The following is an 18,796-nucleotide window of genomic DNA, read 5'->3' on the forward strand; positions in this document are numbered from 1 at the left end:
ATTTTCTTTACTTTAATGAAATGGATACAAGTGGATCACATGCATCAGCTATTTAAAAACCATCAAGCTTATTGAATCAAAGTAAGACAAGCGTTTGCATTCATTTACGCATTTTAACTCATTTCATGACAGCCATTCACAAGCTTTGATTTAGGATGGATAAATGGTTATGAATAGACATTTCCTCCTCTACTATAAGGTACATCTTCTCTTTGTGGATCGAGTTAGGCTCGTATGATCAGATCATCATGTTCGAGGATGCCCTTCCACAACATGAATTATAGTGGCAAAAGATCACATAGGATACTTAAAAGCCACGAGGGTAAAGCCACTCGTTTTCACCATTTAAAGAAGCATAAGTGAGGAGCTCATCATTAGCTTCAAATAAGCACATTTGCGGCTTTTCTAGCGTAACCACTGCTTGTATTCCATCGACCCCTTTTCCATTTCTTAGGTCCATCAGAATAAAGGAGTTCCTTTGTCCTAGTTTAGTAGCATAGCGCACCAATGAAGGTCTTCCCCAACCAAAATCCACATCATAAAATGGGAGTCTACACATGCTGGAGCCATGGTAAACATCAAATTTCTTGACAATGCTTCCCGCTTTGCAAGTGCGGATTGGAATTCTTCAATTGGATAAAATTCGTACTTTTCTTTGTACTCATTTTGGATTTTCCTTCGACCATTCCTTAGTTTACTAACCAATTCTGGAAATCTCACATCATCCTCGTTCTCCACTACTACGGGATAGACGGTAATGAAATTTCCAACAGAATTCTGTGGCAACGGAGGGATAGTTATTTGTCGCAAGTTTGCAGCATTGCGAAACATGGAGGGCCCAAATGAGCCTGAGTTAGCCCTTGATGCAGACATTGCACGCTTCAAAATTAGAGCAGTCACAACTTCAACTTGAGTCGGGTTATCCACTCCTGAACTAGTTGCCATAGCCTTAAGTTGAGCAATTTTTGAAGCATGGAACAAGAATCTTCTGGTCAAGCATGTTTCCCTCTTTGGCACGGCGTATAGCTTCAACATTGTTGGATCGTCAACTGGAGGAAAGAGTGATTGAAGCTCCTATAAACTGAGGAGATGGAATATGATCACCACTTGACAAGAGCTGACGGGCCACAGCAGCCCAGTCATTAAAGAAAGTGGACATGGTGGATGCATCAGCAATCGTGTGCGTGATAAGCATGCTTAGTGCCAGACATCCACAATCGAAATAGTTCAGCTGAACACGCACTAGACTAGAATCCGCAGCATTACTAGTGATGGGAGATATATGACCAGATGCGGCTGGAAAGACGAGATCTTCCAAATGAAAGTTCGGTTGGTTGATAATGTCTGATATCCGGCTTCGATAAACTGAACTCCCATGTCATTGCAGTCGATAAAAAGGTTGTTCTTTAGCCTTCCAGCAAAGGGGTAATAATAGGTAAGAGTTTTTGACAGTGAAAGTTGAAGCACTGTAGATATTTGATTGGCAGACAACCGATCACTACCCTGAATATTAGGGTAGAACAAGGCCATGAAAGAAGGCAACACCTTCGATCTTCCCAACCATGGCTTTCCAAGTATCAGAGATTGACATGCTGCCATGAAAGAAGACCTGAGTGCCACTGAGCATGTCAAAGTTGGACGTGTGTGGTTTTATTACAAGTCATGAACAGGCAATCTTGTACTACTACTATCCTACTTTAGATCCTCGGCCCCCAATCCAGAGCCTCAACTCGTCCTCGTGCTGGAAATGTTATCATGCGTATTAGTTGCAGCAAGCAACAAGTCAGGGTGAAATTTTTGGTGGAATGTCATAGTTTAATCTTACCTCATCCAAAATATTAAATTATGTTAGCAGAAAGCCAATTATATGCCTTATTAAAAATGACAAAAAAATATTAAATTATATTATTCAAGTTTTATTTAATTTGATGGATTCTGATTGCGCTCAAACTTGAGCATAAGTCTGGATTCAATCTCATATAAGTAAATGGCATGACAAGCACTTTTTTGCCAAATCAAGCTCAAGGATCAGCCGTTGACAGACAATACAAATCATTCCTCAATATTATTAGTACGGTTTGGTCCTTTTTTCCTACTTAGTCTTGCTATGATATACCGATTGGCCAAATTCAGGAATGGTTGTACTTTTGAGACACAATATTGATCCAACAAGTCAAAACAGAATGCAGGCATTACCTATTTATCTGGATTGCACTTGCAGGGCGCAAAGTATATTTTTGCATTGTATATTCTGCCAAAAACAGATTTGGTTCTGAAACTCTGCAATTTCTTCCGGATATGCCATAACATACCATAAAACGCCTCTACTCTCTAGACAAGCAAACATAATGAGAGGAGAGATGAAAAAGCCCATTAATGCTCGTTAACGAACTATACAAAAACTACAACAGCGTAAAATGGAATATCTGCTACTTCTGTTACATGTACATAGAAGATCTGATGCATCGCTTCCTGCTGGACATCACTACTACATTCCCGAGCTTTGTGTTTCATTCAAGAGTTGAGGACACCTGATTGCAGATTGGGTTTTTTGAGTTTATTAGGCGGTTATGTAGAAAGTTTGGTTTGTAATTAAATACGCAGTGCTGCCCTGACCTTGATAATCAGCTTATTGGCGCGTCTGTTTCAGTATTGACATTTGATACATAAAATTTGTGGGTTTGATTCTTTTGCTCCTTAAGTTAGACGCCTTGATGCTTGGATTGGCAGCAGTTTACAGAGCTTTTCGCCAAGAACTAGATAAAATTTTCATAATCTTGAACCCAGTATGATAAAAACTGAAAAAGTTTCACATAAAAGTAAGTGCTCAAGCAGTTGGTGACGAAATTAGTCACACAAGAGCTTCCCATTAGCTAAAACTAAACTAAGCTACTGGACTGAAAAAGCAAACTGGGACTCGGGTTCTGCTACTGTAGGAGCTTGAAGAACATGATAAAGTTGATAGAATTGTTCACTGATGGCAACGCAATTTCCAGAAAAGATCAGCTTGCAACCAATCCACTATCATGCGGTAGGCCTCCTGTGTTAAATGAATTCCATCCCAGCTGACGTATCTTTCGGGATCACGGCAAGCCTTAACACCTGGAAATCCACACATTTGCGTCTCATTGAAGTTGTACAGCCCTCCAACTCCACAACAAGCTTTTTGTAGCTCAAAACCTGATAAGACAAAAACAAATTAGATGCCCAGATGTGGATGCTTCAGATACCGCGTCCTCCTACTGGAAATAATTGATTTCCTTTAAGAATTCAAAATGGTAAATCCTAACTAACATACCTTCAGTTTCACCTAGATTGAGAAGCTGTTCATATGCAGCGTAGTAGTCTCCATAGACGATTGTTACATATGGGTACTTCTCTTGCAGCTCGGCAATCGCCTTCTTCAGGTGATCATTGTGGAAAGTTGCAAAGCTGTTCAACAGCCATATGCAATGATTCTCGTCGAACTCGTCTGCTTCGCTTTCCAGCCCAAACTTTGTAATATAAATTGGCAGACATCCCATTGGAAAGTTCCCAGGAACCACTATTGTCCTTGCTCCAAAACTAATCACTTTCTGAAATACAGCATTGAAAGAAAAGGAAAAGCAATTAGAAGCAAGAGAATTAAAAGCAGCAAGAGTGCTAATAAGAAGAGGAGGGGCCTGCAAAAGCTAACCTCAACAGCATGCTTAATTTTGGCGACAACTAGAGGTACCAACTCTAGAATTCTAAGCGTATCTCTAGCCTCATCCAAGTACTGAAGGTATGCATAATTATAATCGTTGCCTCCGATTTCACCGACCATAAATAGAGCGTTTTGAAGCTTCCTTTCACAATCTGTTAAACAAAAAGAAAAGGGACAAAATTCAGTGTCATGCCAAAAAAAAAAAAAGTTAATAGCAGTTGAGAAAAGTTGAATGGCTGTCACGATCGAATGCATGACACATAAAATTTGAATCTACCGTTGTGACAAAATTTGTGAAAGTGATCTTTCATCCACTGAAGCTGTACGTCAAGAGAACTGTTGGTCACTGGATTTCTAACATGATGATGAGCGAGAACAGCTGATGATAGTGCCGTAGCACCGGCTACTGCAAAATTTGCTCCATGCTCAAAATTTGCCTTTGTATCCTTGATCGGATTCAGGAGAGGTAGACCCAGCGCCTGGGCTGTGTTAAAACAACGATCAAAATATTCAGTTAGCGGATGTGATTATGATAGCCTACATAAACAAAAATAACTAAATAAACATGGCATCTACCAGACGGTGATAGTTCGAATTTTTTCCATCATGCATGCAACTCATTGGCATCTACGTCCTCCACGCAAATTATTTATAAAAAAAAAAAAAAAAGAAGAAGAAAGACAGAAAGAAATCCTTTGCCAGATTTTGTCGCGGAAAAGACAATCAGATATGGAGTTAGTTGATAAAAAGCAAAGCTCTATATCAAGTGTTCAAAAGAAGAATAAACCATACGAAGAAAAAATTAAAATAGCCTGAATTGTGACACACACACAAATAAAAAAATAGCTATTGCAAGTTGGTTGGCAATACTATGAAGAATTAACAGCGGGAGAGGGAGATCAAAAGAATCTTATATATATATATTTACCAAAGTAGTCAATCATGAGAAGTCCATCAGAGCAACGGCCGGTGGCTTTGTGGTGGGAGAAGGTCTGACCGTAGGGGTTTCTGGCGAAAGGTAAAGCGGCTCCAAGTGGAGATTCCCTGATCAAATTCCCAGTGTCTGATATGGAGTCCCCAAGTTGGTACACTTGATCAAAACGGCAGGCACTCAGGAGAGGACTAGCATCGGCGGATGGTGAAGGAGAAGGAAGCAGCAAAGCAGATGCAATAACAAAGAAAACAGCACCAATACTCGTGCCCTTGACACCCATTATTGCTCAGACAACAACCAAAAGTTTAACTATGTAATATTACTGCGTGGTACTATCAAGGTTGCTTGCTATGTGATTATATAGGATTGAGAAAGTGTTATAAACCTGTTGGAACTTGGATCAACAATTCGAATCCTAACTGGATTTGTTCTGCAGATGTCAAGCCAAAACAAAATACAACCAAAGTAGCACTATACAAAAATACAATAAGCCGTTTCCTAGACGGAATTGACTTGTTTTTAGATTAAGGTCTCTGATCCTGCTTTTGTTGATCAACTTACAGATCTAGCACCAATTATACTAGGATTCAAGTATAAGGTGCAATTCCACTAGGGACGGAAGTGCATAGAAGTTGTAATGAGACAAACACCTTTTCTTTGCAAACTACACTACATTTTATTCCGGACCACCTGTAATTCAAGTTTGACTAACTCAAAAAGGCATTGCCTGGAGCTCAATTCCAGTATTTTGGACAATGGTACCACCCAAAAATTAAAATTTTCAAACTTTTGGAATTATATCATCATGGAATTACTAACTTATTAACTATTGAATTCCAAATTATTTGCTCAAAAATCAAAATCAAAATAGCAGAAAAGAAATTCAAATTTCTTAATTCAATTTAAGAGCCAAATTTATCGTTTAAGCATAGTGCAGAAATATTTCTTACGAGTGCAATTCAAAAAAACATGAAGAACGGCTATTCAGACACCTTAACCATGTTGAGCCCAATTCAAAAATTTGAATTCAAATGACAGCCCAATCTCTAGTCTTGCGAATGCTTCTTTTTTAATTTTTTTTTTAAACAATAACTATCTAATCTACTCCTATTATACGGAAGAGAGGTAGTTTAAAAAGACTTGTATAAGAATTGGAGGGTGAATCACTTGACTAGACAAGTGCACTGCTGCACCATCTGAATTTTTTTAAGAACAAAAGCGATATGCTTCTTGTGCGATGTGATGTGCTATATCCTGACCTAGTGCACGGGAGAGTTTCAAACTGGCCATTGAACCAAGGTCCAATCGTTTCTAGCCTGACCAATGCAAGCCAAAAAACTCCCGACTCCTGTATCTTGAGCATTTGTTCTCATTTGGTCACAATGTCTAGGAGATGCATGCTGAGCTTGTCAAAATTGCAATCGAGTACTAAGACAGCTGCACCTTCGATTGACATGCTGCCATGAAAGAAGACCTGAGTGCCACTGAGCATGTCAAAGTTGCATGTGTATGGTTTTATTACAGGCCACGAACAGGCAATCTTGTAATCCCATTCTACTTTAGATCCTCGGCCCCCAATTGAGAGCCTCAACTTGTCCTCGTGCTGGAAATGTTATCGTGTATATTATAGTTGCAGCAAGTGACAAGTCAGGGTGAAATATTTGGTGGAATGTCATAGTTTAATCTTACCTCCTCCAAAATATTAAATTATGTTAGCAGAATGCAAATTACATGCCTCGTTAAAAATGACAAAAAAAAAAAATTATATTATATTATTCAAGCTTTATTTTATTTGATGGATGCTGATTGATCTCAAACTTGAGCATAAGTCTGGATTCAACCTCATATAAGTAAATGGAATGACAAGCACTTTTTAGCCAAATCAAGCTCAAGGATCAGCCGTTGACAGACAATACAAATAATTAGTACGATTTGGTCCTTTTTCCTACTTAGTTGTGCTATGGTATACCGATTGGCCAAATTCAGGAATGGTTGTACTTTTGAGACACAATATTGATCCAATAAGTCAAAACAGAATGCAGGCATTACCTATTTATCTGGATTGCACTTGCAGGGCACAAAGTATATTTTTGCACTGTATATTCTGCCAAAAACAGATTAGGAAAAAAGTTGATTCACGTATTTCGGTTTATGGCACGATGACGCTGATGAAACTGCAATTTCTTGCAGATATGCCATAACATGCGATAAAACGCCTCTACTCTCTAGAAAAGCAAACATAATGATAGGAGAGATGAAAAAGCCCACTAATGCTCGTTAACGAACTATACAAAAACTACAACAGCATAAAATGGAGTATCTGCTACTTCTGTTACATGTACATAGAAGATGGGATGCATCGCCTCCTCCACCTTCCTGCTGGAGATAGATGGTATGACTAGCAACGTTCCTTTCCCAATCTTGGATGTAATCTGAACATCTTGCCTTCAATTAACGGCTGCAGCAAAGACAACATCATTGCTATCCAGACCCCATTAGATTCAATATAAATCATATGACTTTATCCAAGTTGTTGTTATAGCATGTTCCTTACCTTGAGGAGAAAAAACCCAAAGTATGAAGATCATAAACAGAAAAAAGTCTCCACCATTTGGCTCCCATTTGTCATTGCTAACAAAGAATGATCAAGTCTTGACTCATTTTACATGAATGGGAGCATGTAAGAGGTTAGAAAGTGCTTCGATCAAAGATTCTGGATCAAATATTACACCAACTTTTGGGTCAGGTATTGAATCAACAGTTACCTACAGAGTTCAATAAGAACACATACACCATCAGAAATCCGTACAAGAAAAGAGAATACAAAAACCTGCTAGCAGATGTCTGCTCAGCTTGTTGTGTTGCCGAGGCATAATTGCCAAGTGCAAGTGATGAGACAGATTCAACGCTCAAAAACTTCAAATTCAAGATTATCCTTATGATGTGTCTATAGACAGCAAAATTTATCTTACTTCAGCTAGAAAGAAAGCGTAATGCCATATACATACCACGTGGAATATCCCTTGGGCAGTCAAGACTTCAACATCAACAGGAATTTGACCATCCTTGGGAACCAAAATTGTGTTTATGTATTGGTTTGGCTGTGAGAAAAAATGAATCATTATGAGCAACAGGACTTCATCCCCGTTTGAAGGATCATGTCATGATTTTAAGCATTGATATATGAGCCAAATTTTTGCGGAAAAAAGGAATAAGAGAAATATTTATTAAGGAGCTTATGTCATCGTACAGTAAATTAACAAAAGCTGAGAAAAGTGCAAGCATGGTTTTTTTTTTCTCTTTTTTTCAAGAAAGCAATAAATAAAAGACAACGGCATGGCCCCAAATTTCTAACTTTTGTTGGTGAAATGGGCTTACTCTTCCAATCATCTCCAAAATTGTAGCCCCACTTGAATGACAGCCAAACTAGATAGAATCTACTATCAAGGAATTCTTTGGAATGAAACTAAATGAAAGTTCATTCCCAGCAAATGGAGGGGCCAAATATGTTGCATATCCTTTGAAGACACTACATAAGGATTGTCTCAATAAATCCTATCCTCCTACATAAGAATTGACTGAAAGACTGCAATATGAACTATAAAAACAAGTTTCATGAGAAAGATAAGAGAAAATAATATTTACACTATTCAAAAACTTGCAGCATAGCTATACTTCCAACGCAAAAAAAAAAAAAAAAAAAAAAAATCTGAGAGCAAGGCATTTTATTCCTTTCTATTATAAGGGCAACAGAGACCCTATGTCTCAATAAATTCCATCCTCCTAAGCATTGACCTGTCTACATCAGAATTCCTTACTATGAAGTATTAACAAAAGTGGCAGCAAATGTATATCTCAATCAGTCAAATTCAGGCGCATGACCCAAATAAAGTAGAGCAAAGCACAGTAAAAGAAATTCATATTTCAAAGAATCTCTATTTGCGAACATCACCGCAATGACTTCTAACTCTACTTACAGTATTCTTAAGACAATTTTCCGGGTCACCGTAAGTTCGATTTAGGGCATCGGTAATTGCTGTGACAAAGCAAGAAGCAGTAAAGCCACTAGTTTCCCGATCAGGAGTACCATTTAACAGAAGTACCTGGAGAGGCACAGAATCTAAAATAAGATTAAAATGATAAGAACATCTCAAGCTCTAATGCCATACCAAAAATTATATCCCAAAATGAAGGTACCATTCCCCTTTAAAATAAATGTAACCAACCATGAAGAAGATTTAGAAAATGCATCTTTCCCCATCATAGAGAGATGAGGAACACACAAATGACTTGAGTATCAACTATATGTTAAACTATATTTCTAAAAGGAAGACCTACCTTTGGACACCACCTCGATGAGATAATTTCCCCAATTCCACGTAAGACCTAGTAAATTTAGAAAACAAAATACATGAAAACCAAATCAAGCTGAGTCCAGATAGTATAGTTTTGTTTGATGAAAATTGAGCTATCAAATTTGACATCACTAAATATAAGAGGAAAGAAACTACTAGCATATATGATTTGTACAACAAGAATGTTCTGTTTCAGACTGAACAAAAAATAACCAAATATGATGAAATACAAGGCAACATAGGAACTAAAAGCAAACCACCATTGAGAGAGAGAAACATCTAGTGGATGGGCAAGTTCCAAGAGAGATATACATTTTACAGTTTATAAAGCAAGTGCATTTCCCACTGGAGTCACCTAGTTTTGTCACATGTTAGAATTTCAATATTAGCCTTTCAGAAAAGCATATAATGCTATAAACTTTCTCACAAGATATGACCAATAAATAAACCATTTCAGGGTAGTTTTGTAACTACTGGATCACATTTTCCTGCACAATTCCACAAAAAGAGGTATTTTCTATGTGAAATCATTTTTAAACTATGCACACATGTAAAGTGTTCCAAAGTCACTAGTAAATATGGAAGGTACTTGATAAAAATTTGACAACTGTCATAGTATTGATGGAAAATCAAACTAGAAAGGAGTACCCATGTTCTGGTGTTGATGCCTTAATCATACACTAGCAGATGTCACATTAATGAGAAAAAAAGGAAAAGTGCTGTAAACACAACATTATTCCCTGACTGCCTATATTGCAGGATAGTTTTAATGCATACTTGCTTGGCTGGTTAGCCAGCCCAATTCCTCCCAAAAAAAGGCCACTTTTGCACTAATGAACAAATACACTTGGCAGTAATGCCTTCATAGTGTAGTAACTAAACCTCCCAATACTGACACTGCAGTAATTAGTTACTGCATAAAAATTTGCATCTTTAATGATTCCAGTCTCCCAGGTTTGCCATCTATACATGCAAATGCACAAAAAGAAAGTTTTAAGAATAAGGATCATGTGAAGTTACCAAGGAGGGGCAAATAGAAGTAAAGAGGGATCCCATGGCAAATACAATGCAGTCAACACTCTGTAACTTTTCAAAGACAGTTGGATTTACACTTGGGAAGACCTGTTACACGTCCGAACAGCATAAAATCAGCAGAGAAATACAATCTAAAGCAAATGACATAATATCTAAACAATATACTCCAGAAAATTTGAAGAACCGACTCTCTACAAACATTGTAGCACAAAAAAGATAACCACATTGCAATATTAGCTTGACTTTATTTAAATCAACTCCAAAAACAAAAGATGCAAGAGGCCATATGCAATGCTTTCTGCCACTTCTCCTTGACCTTAATTACAGTTAAATATTAGTGAAAAGGAAAAGTCAAGATACTTTTACCAATTATAGAAACTAACAACCACCATATGATTTTTTTCCCTTTGACTACCTTATGAACTTTTTTCAGAAGAAATTGTGTTCTTTAGAGTTGGAGGGGGGGCAAAGACAGAGAGGTGGAAGGAGATGAAGAGCCATCTGTGCACTTAAATTTACTGTTCTATTTGTTTCTTAAAGTGAAGGATCATACATCATGAAGAGCGTGTAATGGATATGAATGGAAATTTCTTAAGTTCCTCATTTCTGGCGAATAGTGGGGTAGGCCAGGAGGGATCTACACAATCTAGTATTCTACCTGGAGCTCCTAACTACTATGCAATTTTTAGATCTCAGCACCACAAGAACCAAAAGTTTGGTTTGCAGTAATCAAATATTCCTATCAATACTCCCCCTTCTTCCCTGAACAATTGACCTGATTTAAACATGCAGGTGATCCCCTTTCCCTGCCCTGTTTTGACTCTCTATCTGTTTGACTTAGACATTTTGACAACAGTATGCTAAAGACATCTTTATGTCACCACTATAAAGATGCAAACCCAAAACATCCAAAGATCATGTACGAACAGGGTCACAAAATATAACAAGTTCCAGCACAATTTCTTTTAGTTAAAATTGGATAAGATTATAGCTTCAGTGCTCTTTAACCACTTCAGGCAAGTTAAAGCATCACTTACCTCATGCAACAAATTGCAGCCAGATTATAGCTTCAGTGCTCTTTAACCACTTCAGGCAAGTTAAAGCATCACTTACCTCATGCAACAAATTGCAGCCTTCGCTTGACATATAGAACACTCGTTTTATTCTTGCCGGAAGAGCCGAAGCAGAAGAGCTTCCCTATCAGTATAAAATCGATAAGTAAAATCAAAATTACTTTTGGCTACCAGATGGGGCACAAAAATACAAAAAAGTGCATATTCTAAATCCCTGTCACATCATAACTGATGAAATAAATTCCAGAATCATAAATCAGACTTGAAAAAGGTCAAATTATATTGTTGAACCCATAGGTTGACCCTAAACCAACAATAAGGAATAAAAAATTCCCCATACTTTTGAAATTTAATTATTTTTTATGGATCTTGAGACTCTTAATTGCAGTTGAAAATGACTAGCTTAGATAACTAAACCGAGTTTTCCTCAAATACTCCCACACTTTTTCTTCGTGATAAGCAATATTAAAAAGTGCTTAACCATGTAGATGTGTTAAAAACATGAACCCCAAACATGATTATTATGTCAAGCAACAAAATTCCCATAAGATTGTGAACTAGTACAAACAGGAAAGAACAAATGCAACAACAATATCACATGTACATTACAGTGAAAAAAATAAAATAAAATTAACACAAGTAGCGTACAAAGGAAGATGCAAGTTATACAGTTCCTGCATCAGCAGATATTACGTGTACCTTATCTATGGTCTGCACAGAACACTTGCTTGGATGAGATATCTCATTTTGCCCACGAATAATAGTTCCATCCTGAATATTAGAAACACAAACAAGAAATGCAAGTCATCTAGACATTTTTGGTCATCATCTTTGTTTGGGTTGTACACTTTCTTAATTACATACTCCCTCCCTTTTTTTATAACTGACGTTTAAGAAATTTGCTCTAGTGTACTTTTATCTGTCGTTTTATTATCCCCATATAGTATTAATTATTTTTTCACAATTTTACCCTTTTATCTCTCTTTTCCAATGCAGGGTTCTTAATTACTACTCCTAGTAATTATTGCTTCTCTCTTTGTAACAACCCTAGTAATTAATGAGGGTGAATTGGACAATTAATGAGGGTACAAAAGGAAAGTAGTGTATAGATTTAAGCAATGAAAAACTTTTCTTAATTGGTGTGCAAAACCTTAAACGTCAGTTATAAAAAAAGGGAGGGAGTAATTCACAGCCCTAAAGAACATTGACTGAACTTGTCAGTTAAAAAGCTACTAATCATACCCATAATTCACAACCCAATGTAAGCCTGTCATTGGTAGATATCACTGGGAGGACCAGACTATCTGTGGGAATATCTGAAACACGTGAAAACAAAAAAATAGCAGCATCTAGCGACCGAAAGAATATGCGTGCTCCTGCAAAGAAGAAGTTCCCAATGCTGCAAAGTTCATGTAAGTTAGTTGACAAAATATGATCGAAGGTATACCAAAGGAAGCAAAAAATATTTTTTGAGTAACCAACAAACAAGCAATTATAACAAAAATAAAAACACATCTAACAACTGATCATTGTTCAGAAACTATTACGAAACAGAACAAGAGAAAGTCCCTTTAACAGTGGAAGCTCAGACAGGAGCTGACACTAGAAAATCAAGAGAGCCAAAACAAATGCTGGTCTAACAGTGCCAGAGATAATGTAATGGGGAAAACAAAATTAGCACCAATTACCAGATCTGAAATTCTGACACCAATTAGCTCTCTACATGATTGACTATACAACTTACAGCACATCTTGCAACTTCAAAATAGATTAACAATAAATTAGAAAATGAGAGAAGAAATAACCATAACCTTTCCACTTTTAGTTTGAAAGATTACAACAAGAAAGGCCTTGACCCATTTTGAGTTAGCCATGAGAAAACATACTATTAGCCAAAGTTGCACAAATACAAATTGAAGAAATAAAACATATGCAAACTATTATAAATTTCTGTGAATGAACATAATTATTTCTCACACAAAGCTGCATAAGTCCTCCATACTTGTTTTTGCTATTTCATATATATACATAACTCAAATATCATTTTCCCAAAAGAAAAGTAAGTTTAGGAAATATATGTTTATAGAAAGTGCTGTATTTAGTCTTCACCATGAAACATCAATTAGACAAAACATTCTTGCTGAAACATTATCAGATAACATATGGATAATAATCCAGACAAGAAAAGTATAGGACAATATGATGGAACTCAACCATACGATGCTATTTCCAATATACCAGTCCATATGACCCTCTACTATACCCTGAAGATGAAGCAGTAGATGTACTGAAACTTAGCGAAATGAAAACGGTAACAAATGTATCCAAGCAATAAGCTCAGGAAAAGTTAAGAAAATGCAGGAAATATACAACTGAAATATATAACAAATTCATAATTATAGCAAATGGACCATAAGATACCTTCCATTACTAAATGAAAATAGTTCATCTGCATGACGAAGGATCTGCAAACAAAATAAAATAATTATGATCGATTATATGCTAAATTGATGTACAAATAAACAGATGAAACTTTCTGGAAAAACTAAAAGCACAGACAAAAAAGGAGGAAAGAAAGGAAATAATTTTGTAGAGATTATAAAAGGAATATCAAAACTAATTCCATCTGAGCATGAAAAATAAAATGGTCAAAACAATGTAATGTTGTACAAAATTACAAAAGTTTCAGAGATGTGGTTCTGAACCTTTAGACAAAATCTAAAACTCAAGAGTACATCAGCATTCAGGGATGTGTCAACTTTTCAATCATGTAAAGGGGAGGTGAATATGTATCAATTGTCAATATGCAAAATACTATCACCAACAGTGAATGCATGAATTTCCTAATAATACAAATTGATCAGAACATCCAAAACATGCATCTTTTTTAATTTTAGTTCAATCTCATTCCAAAGTACACCATGTTAATCAATTGGATTTTTAATGTCGAAATATCTCTTGTGATTTGAAAGTGCTGCCAGTGCCAACTAGTGGCCCCATCATAAAATGCCTTTGTTTTAGATGCTTTATTATCTTTCTCTACTATATAGTTGAAAATGCTCCCTTTTTGTTTTCCGTGATGGTCTCAAACAAGATGGAACTCCCTTTCCTTTGAGGAACTCTTGCACATATGACATTACTCCAAAGCAAAAATCATTTGTGCAACTATAAGATAAGACTATATCATTCAGAAAACTAAAGTGGAATTTACAAAAGAGATGGAAGGCAAGTTGAAAATTTCCAAACATTCTAAAGATCACCTCTTTTGATACAGGATTTGAACAAAGGATCAATATTTTCTGGGAAAAAAAGAGCTAAACTAATCTAGAATGAGAAAATGCACTATTACTGAATGTACCCATGCAATATACTGTACAAAAAATGGACCGGAAATGTCACAGCAACATACTGCTGCATGCATATATGCATCATATGTGACAAAGGAACAATAAAAGTGAAACCTTAAACACATATAGCCTCAATCCCATGTATTTTGTCACCTCAAGTTTGTGCACGATTTTCTAGGACTCCAATATATACTGGTTTCAATAATTAATTAACTTACAATTAAAATAAAAGAAAACATAGTTTTGTGTTTAGTCAGGGTAGAATTGGAATGTACATGACAAATTGTTCCCTTGTTTGGAATGGTGACATCTTTTATGGGAATGGGTGACAAAAATGAACGCAACAGAGGAAACACAACTCTTGTTTGACATGGAAGTACTGAAATGGAAGTTGACATTCATTCCAGCAATGCAAATGGACCTGATCTTGAAAATACACCAAGAAAGCTCGAATAGTCTCCCTGTATGGTTTTGAAACACCTTTCCAAAGAGGGTGCTGCCCTTCCACAATATCATACCTGTGAATTCTCAGCATAAGAACACAAATATATACAAAGAGTAAAAGAAAACCAAGATACATATTATCAATAGGCAAAGAAACAATTCAAAAGAGAGACAGGCACAGAAATCCAACCACCAAATAATTTGGTTACTGCTGAACAAGTCATGTAATGGACAACTATGAAACAAATGAAATCATTTTTGTTTCTAAGAAGTGAAAATTACCAGACCTTCAGCTAAGATTTCCAACTTAATTAGATGAAAGACTTGGTTTTATCCTCATGGATATTCGGCACTATTTCAAATGGAATCTGCTAAACTCATCCCCAATAGAAGAGAACTTATTTTCAATCATGAGTTAGATAACATCAGGAGGGCAATGAACCATCTCCCCATTATGCTGAATTAATTGGTCAATCTAATCAAGTAATTTTGTATATTAAGTCTAAACAGGAGAGAAGGGCTTGATGTAGGTAGAAACCATTTACGCCATCTTACTGCTGCAAAAAAGAAGTTCCCAAGTGTGGAATCTGTGCTTGATAAGGTCAAAAGAGAGACTTTCTGTGGTAAGCCTCCGCAACCTTTCCTAACAAATAGATGCGGGAGAGACAAGGCACTCCAACATCAAGTATAAAAGTAATTGTTTAAGAAAAAAGAGATCAGACCAAGAACCTAAGTCTTTGAAGTCTCTGAAGTCTTTGAAGCTATAACATGGAAGAACGAATGGGAATCAACAAGCTTCCAAACCATTTCTCCATTTCTCCCTTCTAAGTCATCCCATAATTGTTTCGCATCCATATAGATTGATTTTCTACATATGGTACTCAAACATGCAACTGGAACGAAAATCCCTGACTGATGTTTTCAATAAAAAACATATTTTAATTGCTAAAATTGAATAAGTCAACTTCAGCATGGGTATAACTTGCTTATAAATGGGCTTAACAATAGTCTCGATTTTGAGTTCCCTGAAGGAAATGTATCTTATAAGAAGAAGAATAAAAAGTCTATGGCACCTCCTTTGAAGCAAAAGAAAATAACATGACAACTGAATGAGGATCCTTCCTTTTCTTTACTCTAAGGAGGAGTCGCCTAATTTGAAGGACTATATTTAGGAGTCTTTATACATATCTAAATCTGTTTCCTGTTAGATCCATATGTACTTCTCCCTGCAAATGCTCTTGCAAAGGTAACTTCGACATTTATTTATGTGTATAGGTCCTCCAATTGAAACTTCATCACGCCATCTTAGCGAAATTTAGAGATCTTTGAGCTGCTACAGCCGACAGCTATTTTTCCATTCATGTAAGTACCAGCTCAGTTCCTAAATATGTCGATTGTTTACTTACCAAGTTTCAACAAGTATGTGTTACACCAATCATTAGGACTTAGAACCAGCAAATTTACCGGTTCAATTCCACATAAAAGGGCAACATATTTCTGGTAAGCAAGATAAAATGAGTTAAAATAAATCCGGAAGCACATAAGCAAACAGAAAAGACCTAAGCAAGCCAAACTTTTACTCCCACCATTCTGATTTAGCTACTTGTGCTTCAAGAGGTAAGCGATAACCGAGCAATGTTCGGACTGCAAGAGCCTCAGAAGTGCTTTGATCTGACAATCTCAGACACCTTGATCGAATGTCTCCAACTGCTGGACCACCTGCAATACAACCATCCACAAAAGCATGCCATAGTTCACTGGCTCTGAGGAACATGTGAAGTATAAACTGGAAGTTTTTTTTTATGCAAAAGGGTATTTCTTAGTTGTAAAGTAGGTTTCAGACAACTGTATCAGCATGCAACAAACATCAGATTAACTATTTAACTAACTTCCTGCTAGTTTGCAAAAAGTCAGCTGAGGATAGGTACTATTTTTTATAAAACAACCTTGCAGACCAAACTTATCAGTAGGTCAGGACTTCAGTATCACTTCAAGTGGAGATATTCCATCCTATGCTGGTCCCTCACACTCAATCAATTGATCATTTCGCCACAATTGAATAGTAGGCTATAAATTAAAGAAAAATGGAATAGGAAGAAATTTATGAAAATTAGTCCATTTTATAGGTTTATAGGTGTAAAAATATTTACCAAGAACACGAACAATCTCAGCAGTACTTCCTCCATCATCAGAGACAGGAAGAACATGGGCAACACAAGTAGTTAATTTCTTAAGCTCTTCTACAACTCCATTAAAGGCCGTCCCACCTGTACCAATACCAAGTACACATGAGAGCATGAGTTCAAGAGCCAAAGCATACTAATATAGCAAAGTGATGACTAAAAACTTTCAGCAGCCTTCACGCAAATGTATAATCAGAAGTTTAACTACTGATCAAATTAAAATTCATTACAATCGTTTCAGGAAAAATGTCCGACAACCACTAGAATTAAGTAACACCAAACCGGGGGGGGGGGGGGGGGGTCCATGATGTTTTAATAGTCAAACTGTGTCTAAGCTTTCAGAAGATGCAAAAACTTCGTGAACAATCTAAGGAAAAGAATGTGTACCTATAAAAATTCCTCAATTTTTTGAAGCCATCAATTATTTCTAGCATATCATGACTTGTTTAGAATTTGTTTCGTCAAAGTCTCAAAGACTGCTTTGGTTTCTATACTTTCTTCTGCGTCTATAAAGTCTCAGCCATTCTTCTAGTTATTGTAGTTCAGTACCTAGAAACAAGCATGGAACTCGTGCACCCTAAATCCCAAAAGAAAATTCCCTTCGAGATTTCAGCAACACCCTTCAAATTATGCACTCAAAACAAATGGGAATTATGCACCCAAAACAAATGGGACCAACAATACTTTTGATCCTACTTCATAAACAGGCTGAAATCAAACTCCCAGTTACATAATATCACAAACAGAATTTTTCGTAAATTGGCCTAAGAACACCGACAACATTACAAGAAAAGCTGACGTTTCTTCCAAGTTGGTTGGGGAGAAAAAGCAAAATCAAGCCACATACCTGAAAAGACGAGAAGGGACGGCTGATTATTACGGGGAGACGAAGAACCTGAGGAGCAGTGGGAGTTTTGAGCGATGAAACGGGTGGAATTACTTGGTCCATTTGGGATGGAAGACATTAAAGAAGATGAAGAAGAAGAAGAGAAAAAGAGAGGTTTTTTGGCGGTGAAGGAGAAATTGCAGGGTGAAGGTAACGAGAGAGAGAATGAAGGGCAAGTCCAAGAAGTGTGGCTTGACAATTGAGAGAAAAGAGTTGTGGGTTTTGATGACGAAGGTCCCAAGCAACTGTCCGCCATATTCCCGCTATTCCATGAATCAATCGAATCAGCGGTTGAAGCAAATAGCAATCCTCGCTTTGTGTGTTTTTTGGAAGCTGACACACTATCAACGGCCACCTGCTACTATATATAGCTTTCCTTTTATTTTTTTTTATTTTTTTGGTTTTCCCTCAATGTGGTGCAGTTTGTTAAAGGAAAGGATTCCTTTAACAAGCATCTATTAGACAAATTATTAAAGGGTCTGTCTAACAGACACTTGTCAACATATATTTTTTGAAAAGATTAATTAGAAAAGTATATAAATATACTTCAGGTGATAGACTTTTAGAAATATTTTAAGATTAATTAGAAAAAAATATATAAACACAATGAATGATAATAATTATTAGTATGCAAAATTTATGTGTATTAATAAGTGCCCATCGGACACCGTTTAAAAAACCGTTTGTTAAATACCACTAATGTTGATTTATTACCCCAAAGTAGTAGTATAATATTCATCATCTTGATCTTCATAATTGAGGAATGTACTAACATGCAAAGAAATAGATGACATTTATGCTCATCATCTTGGTCTTAATTCATAATTTTTACTTACGCTATAATAGAAGACCAA

General features: G+C 36.5%; 3 protein-coding genes across 5 annotated transcripts; all 3 read right to left on the reverse strand.

Annotated features, from left to right (window-relative positions):
• Positions 1–307: 307 nt before the first annotated feature.
• LOC113728587 (acyltransferase-like) lies at positions 308–1,599 on the reverse strand. Its single transcript, XM_072077388.1, has 3 exons — positions 1,267–1,599; positions 650–1,074; positions 308–560 (listed from the first exon to the last, which is right to left on the reverse strand). The coding sequence occupies exons 1-3, from the start codon at positions 1,597–1,599 to the stop codon at positions 308–310; spliced, it is 1,011 nt and encodes a 336-aa protein (XP_071933489.1).
• Positions 1,600–2,780: 1,181 nt separating this feature from the next.
• Positions 2,781–4,983, reverse strand: LOC113728588 (GDSL esterase/lipase At5g03980-like). Its single transcript, XM_072077389.1, has 5 exons — positions 4,614–4,983; positions 3,963–4,169; positions 3,677–3,837; positions 3,311–3,575; positions 2,781–3,180 (listed from the first exon to the last, which is right to left on the reverse strand). The coding sequence occupies exons 1-5, from the start codon at positions 4,897–4,899 to the stop codon at positions 2,972–2,974; spliced, it is 1,128 nt and encodes a 375-aa protein (XP_071933490.1). The 5' UTR covers positions 4,900–4,983; the 3' UTR covers positions 2,781–2,971.
• A 1,658-nt stretch (positions 4,984–6,641) lies between these two features.
• Positions 6,642–18,289, reverse strand: LOC113731056 (uncharacterized protein YNL011C-like). 3 transcript variants are annotated; one of them, XM_027256092.2, is made up of 14 exons: positions 17,904–18,287; positions 17,024–17,140; positions 16,460–16,592; positions 14,851–14,947; positions 13,504–13,547; positions 12,325–12,481; positions 11,782–11,853; positions 11,123–11,206; positions 9,995–10,096; positions 8,958–9,005; positions 8,597–8,722; positions 7,628–7,720; positions 7,174–7,384; positions 6,642–7,077 (listed from the first exon to the last, which is right to left on the reverse strand). In XM_027256092.2, the coding sequence occupies exons 1-13, from the start codon at positions 18,196–18,198 to the stop codon at positions 7,277–7,279; spliced, it is 1,476 nt and encodes a 491-aa protein (XP_027111893.1). In that variant the 5' UTR covers positions 18,199–18,287; the 3' UTR covers positions 6,642–7,077; positions 7,174–7,276. The 3 variants fall into 3 exon arrangements, with proteins under 3 accessions (XP_027111893.1, XP_027111894.1, XP_071935156.1); XM_027256093.2 differs by having other exon boundaries at positions 6,642–7,100; XM_072079055.1 differs by lacking the exon at positions 8,597–8,722 and having other exon boundaries at positions 17,904–18,289.
• Positions 18,290–18,796: the final 507 nt, after the last annotated feature.

The sequence above is a fragment of the Coffea arabica genome, chromosome 2e (genome assembly GCF_036785885.1).
Source record: "Coffea arabica cultivar ET-39 chromosome 2e, Coffea Arabica ET-39 HiFi, whole genome shotgun sequence".
In the NCBI taxonomy this organism is placed as follows: Eukaryota; Viridiplantae; Streptophyta; class Magnoliopsida; order Gentianales; family Rubiaceae; genus Coffea; species Coffea arabica.